Source organism: Guillardia theta (assembly GCF_000315625.1).
Source record: "Guillardia theta CCMP2712 unplaced genomic scaffold GUITHscaffold_146, whole genome shotgun sequence".
NCBI classification, from domain to species: Eukaryota; class Cryptophyceae; order Pyrenomonadales; family Geminigeraceae; genus Guillardia; species Guillardia theta.
This window is the reverse complement of record NW_005434528.1, coordinates 32726-35096: the sequence shown is the minus strand read 5'-3', so window position 1 is coordinate 35096 and position 2371 is coordinate 32726. Positions and strand designations below refer to the sequence as shown.

At 56.7% G+C, this 2371-nt stretch overlaps 1 protein-coding gene across 1 annotated transcript; it reads right to left on the bottom strand.

Annotated features, from left to right (window-relative positions):
- Positions 1-7: 7 nt before the first annotated feature.
- On the bottom strand, positions 8-1693 carry GUITHDRAFT_166221 (hypothetical protein; the record flags this gene model as incomplete). The annotated part of the gene is made up of 3 exons (XM_005821324.1): positions 820-1693; positions 123-614; positions 8-13 (listed from the first exon to the last, which is right to left on the bottom strand). The coding sequence occupies exons 1-3, from the start codon at positions 1501-1503 to the stop codon at positions 8-10; spliced, it is 1182 nt and encodes a 393-aa protein (XP_005821381.1). The 5' UTR covers positions 1504-1693.
- Between the last annotated feature and the right edge of the window lie 678 nt (positions 1694-2371).

Here is a 2371-nt window from a genome sequence, read left to right as displayed (position 1 = left end):
ACCTCGATCAAAGCTGGCAACTGCAGAAATAAAACCAACTTACGAATCCTCCTCCTCCTCCTCCTCCTCCTCCTCCTCCTCCTCCTCCTCCTCCTGCAGCTCTCTGCTGCTGCTGCTCCCACCTGTATGGCTCCTCCCTCCTTCGCCTGCATCCACACACTCTTCAGCTCCTCGATGCTGCCAGGTGGCCGTCGTTCTCCTTCCTCCTCCCCTCCTGCCATCGCCTCCGGCTCGCCGCCCGTTGGTGCTGGGTCGGTTTCCGTCCTCTCCCAATGATCTTGCATCCCTCCCTCTTCCGCTGCTTCTCGAGCCGCAGCCGACCCCTCCTCCCTCCTCTCCTCAGCCTCAGCCGCCTCGTCAGAGTGATGGGAAGGGGCGCCAGACCTGCCCTGCTGGGGTTGTGCAGCGATACGAGTCAGCATCTCATCCTTCTTCTGGTCCTTGGACGTCTGCATGAACCGCTGAAGGGTCTCGACCCAGAGCTCTTGCCCCCTCCTCTTGCTCCTCCTCCCCTTCCCCCGCTTCTTCAGGTACCCGCTCTCCTTGCTCTGCCGCTCCTCCAGCAGCCTCATCTGCAGGAGATGCTCTGACTGTGGCCGCGTTTTGTGCAAAATCTGTATCGACATGTATTCAGGAAGTAGAAGAGGAGGGCACAAGGAGGACAGGACAGGACAGGAGAAGAGAGAACAGAAGAGGAGAGAGGAGAGAGGAGAGGAGAGGAGAGGAGAGGAGAGGAGAGGAGAGGAGAGGAGAGGAGAGGAGAGGAGAGGAGAGGAGAGGAGAGGAGAGGAGAGGAGAGGAGAGGAGGAGCAGCGTGACCTGTTTCAGCTTCATGTTTGTGACCACTCTCCTGCAGTGGGTGTCCTCGAGGGAGTCGTAGAAGGTCTTCTTCTCGTATACAGGGGCACGCGTGTCCCAGCTGCTACTCTTGTCCTGCTCCTTCTTGAAGAAAGTCCTTGACATCGCCGACCTCTTCGCCGCGGGGTTCCATGCCGTGGAGAGGATCGTGTCGACGACAGAAGGCTGCTGCTCATGGAGCATCTTCTGGTATGCTCGCTCGAAGGCCGCCTGTAGCTCCGAGTAGCCAGCCTCGTATCGGAGATCTCCTGAGAGCGGGTTGCTGGTCATAGTCATGAGGCGAGCAGTCAGCCCGGGCTCCGACGATTGGTCCAGGTCATGCCCGTCCTTCCGCTGTTTCCTGATCGGTGCGAGGCGATCGACCCGAGGAGAGGAGGAGGGAGGTTCTGATGCGAACATTGCGCTCTGTGGAGGGAGGGTGTTGGACTTGTCGTACCTCTCAGTCCTGTCCATTGACATTCTCGTATGCTCGCTGGGATTTCCTGTCTTGACGCGCCGGGGAGATTTGGAGTATGCCGAGACGTTCAGGTCGGACATCTTGTTCCTGAGGGACGTCATCGGGTTGTCCAGCATGAAGCGCTGAAAGTTCTCCAGGGCGTTGTGCACGGGTTTCTCGACATGGCGATGGACAACAGCACGAGGCATCCTGCGGGGAGGCCCAGGACAAACCACCGTCGACTTTTTCTTGCGCTTCGCCTTCCTCGTCCAGTGTTCCTAGCCCCCTCTGTGTCTGTCTGTCTGTCTCACCTTCAGCTATCTCTCCTCTCCTGCTCTGCCTTCGCCTCTCTGCTCGCTCCCGCTCTTCCCTCTACCTCCCCTCCCTCCCAAGCATGTCCTCCGCTTTTAACCGTTAACCGCTCGACCGTTATGACCGTTATTTCACAAGCAACTCAAAGCCCGGCCTTCCTACTGAGCTGTAAGTTGCCAGAGTTAGGTGGCAAAGTTGGCAGATATCACATCGACCTTAGTTGTAACAAGACAGTTTTTGCTCAAGACCGACGGTTTAATGCACCGTGACACAAAACCAGAATTGAGGAGCACATGAGAGATAGACTGTATGCTAGGATGTGAAACCCAAGGCCATCCAGACATGAGAGGACCTTAGCAAGACGGCTAGGAAAGCCCCCTCTCCGTCCCACACGCTACATGGCCGCCTCGAAACCGGCGTAAGTCGCCGGAGGCTTGGTTTACAGGAGAGTTTTTGTTAACTCGGCGGGTGGCGCCGCAGTATCTGACTGGCACGGCTGGCATACGCCGGATCCGGGCCATCGGAGGCTCCCCCCGAGTTTCTGAAACAGTAGTCACTGTGACGTTACACCGGACGTCAGAAAGTGACAAACAAGACTCTGAGAATGTCAGCAGAGTTCCAAGTCGAGATACGATAAGACTGTCTGCGTCAAGTTCACAGTTATGCTGAGTGGGCAATAACGCATTGAAGGATTGTCCATTCTGAAGAAAATTTTCATGCAGGGCTATTAGATGTCAGTGGCAGTACAGCTGAGATAAGGGAGAT